The 2263-nt window shown below is 42.1% G+C and overlaps 1 protein-coding gene across 1 annotated transcript; it reads right to left on the reverse strand.

Moving 5' to 3' along the window:
- Positions 1–497: 497 nt before the first annotated feature.
- Positions 498–2257, reverse strand: Sowahc (sosondowah ankyrin repeat domain family member C). The gene has a single exon (XM_015499643.2). The coding sequence runs from the start codon at positions 2229–2231 to the stop codon at positions 1464–1466; it is 768 nt and encodes a 255-aa protein (XP_015355129.1). The 5' UTR covers positions 2232–2257; the 3' UTR covers positions 498–1463.
- Between the last annotated feature and the right edge of the window lie 6 nt (positions 2258–2263).

The raw sequence follows: 2263 nt of genomic DNA on the forward strand, positions 1-2263 counted from the left end.
AATTTTAATGAATGGTATTTTTCACTTATATACAAAGGAATTCAATAGCTAGCAGCATTTAAATATGGAAATAGTTCCATCTCTACTCTTTTCCTTATATAAAGTGCCATTTTTAACTGGGCAGATTTAACACCCAGCTTTTCAGTAACTACAGTATAGCTCTTTGAATATATTCAAAGAAAGGTAAGAAAATTGACTTACTATTTTATTTTTTTTATTTTTTATTTATTTTAAAATATTTATTTATTTTTTTAGTTATCGGCAGACACAACATCTTTGTTGGTATGTGGTGCTGAGGATCGAACCCGGGCCGCACGCATGCCAGACGAGTGCGCTACCACTTGAGCCACATCCCCAGCCCCTGACTTACTATTTTAAACAATTGCAAAATGTTGCACAAAGCATAGAAACTGTGAGTGTATTAGTAAAATAAAAGTCTCTTACCCAAGAATCATTAAGCAGTAAGTTGATTAAATAATTACTTCATAGAAGCATTGGTTCGCTAATATTTATGCCTTTTTTTTTTTTCTTCTTATTCCAATTGTCTAAACCAGAAATGGTTTCTGCTTAAGCACCATTAGGGTTATGTCAAACAAAAGAGAACCAATGGTTGTATGATTCCTCAGAACACAAATCCTAACAAACAGACTTTCAAAATAGGAAAACAAATTAAGTGTCAATCAGAATGAGAGGCAATATTTTATTCAAACACACATAGGCTGCTGAGTGTTCTCTTTAAACAAGAAGGTGTAGTTATAAATAATGTACCGTAATACTTGAGTGCAGTGGAGTTAAGATAGGTGAAATCCAGAGTACAGATTAACTTAAAAGTGACTGTTGCTTAATTCTTTGTTCAGTGATTAAAACTGAAATTGCTTTAAAAAATAATAACTAACCTGCTACTTGCAATACGAATAGATTGCCAACAGGATTCCCATTTTACTTACATTATTCTCTACTCAGTACTTTTGCATCTCAACTCTGATCTTGCCTTCAGTAGTACCTTAAAAAGCAATTACTAAAAGTACAGGGCAGCATGTAGTTTTGTTCACACTTAAAAATACTACCAGTTTCATTACAATTTGCATTTTTGTTGCTCTTGAGAGAGTAACCACTTAGAAAAACAGATACATAAAAAGTGCAACATTGTATCCGTTAAAACAAAGGAATTCAGTTATCAATTCAGTCCCCCTAGATATATTTCTAATCCTCAGAAAAAGGGACCACAGGTCAGAGGGGTGGAATGGGAAGAGGCAGAGGTCAATGTATGATCAATCAATTAATAAAGAAATCTACTTCACCCAGAAAGCTAGCTGGAGGGGAATTCCTCTCTGCCCATCACAATCCCTCACAAAAGAATGCATCATTTTTTTTTTTTTTTCTGGTCTCCTTTCCTTACTCCAGTATTCTAGTATTCTATCCTGAAGACAAACAAACCTTAGCATTTCTAAAAGAAATTATTTTTACCCAAACACATTGGACTTCGGTCTTAATTTGAATGAGGATGAGTGGCCTTTAAGAGATCGTTCCTCCTCCTCTTCCCCTTCCTCCAGCGGCTGCTCTGGGTCCCTGAAAGTGGGTGTGGTGTGGATGATCTGGGTTCTGAAGCGGATTTTGTTGAGTCTGGGTTTTATCCGCCCACTAGAGCTGCTAGAGGCTTTGCGACCGGGATCCTTTGCTTTGCCTCCAGCCCATCCCTCAGCCAAGTGGAGATGGTGATGATGGTGGTGATGATCCCCCGCATCCTCCAAGACATGAGAGAGTTTATAGGTGATAAGGTGCGACGGGAGCACCTTTGAAAGTCTCCAACGTCCACCCCCGCTACCAGCAGCGCTCTCCCCATCATCCTCATCCAGGGCTCCCACCAGGTTCTTAATCTCCTCCGCGATACTCTGACTCAGGTACTGAGAGGCCTTTTTCCCGCTGTAGTCCCTGATGTCCACATCTGCGTCGTAGGCCCCCACAAGTAACTTGACTACCTCCACGTGTCCGTGCATAGCTGCCAAGTGCAGGGCGGTGTAGCCGGCGCTCGTCCTGGCGTTGATGTTCACCGGCAGCTGGTGTTTGTTAGCGAAGTTGACCAGCAGGGCCAGGAGCTCTTGCCGGCCGTGCTTGGCGGCCCAGTGCAGACAGGTGAAGCCGGTGATGAAGTCTCGCTTGGTCAGGAGGCCGGGCTCGCAGGTAAGCAGACCTTCTAGGCTGTCCCACTTGCCGTCCGAGGCCGAGAGCATCCAGGCGTGCTCCAGGGGGTCCAGGGTCACTG

The sequence above is a fragment of the Marmota marmota genome, unplaced genomic scaffold (genome assembly GCF_001458135.2).
Source record: "Marmota marmota marmota unplaced genomic scaffold, marMar, whole genome shotgun sequence".
NCBI lineage: Eukaryota > Metazoa > Chordata > Mammalia > Rodentia > Sciuridae > Marmota > Marmota marmota.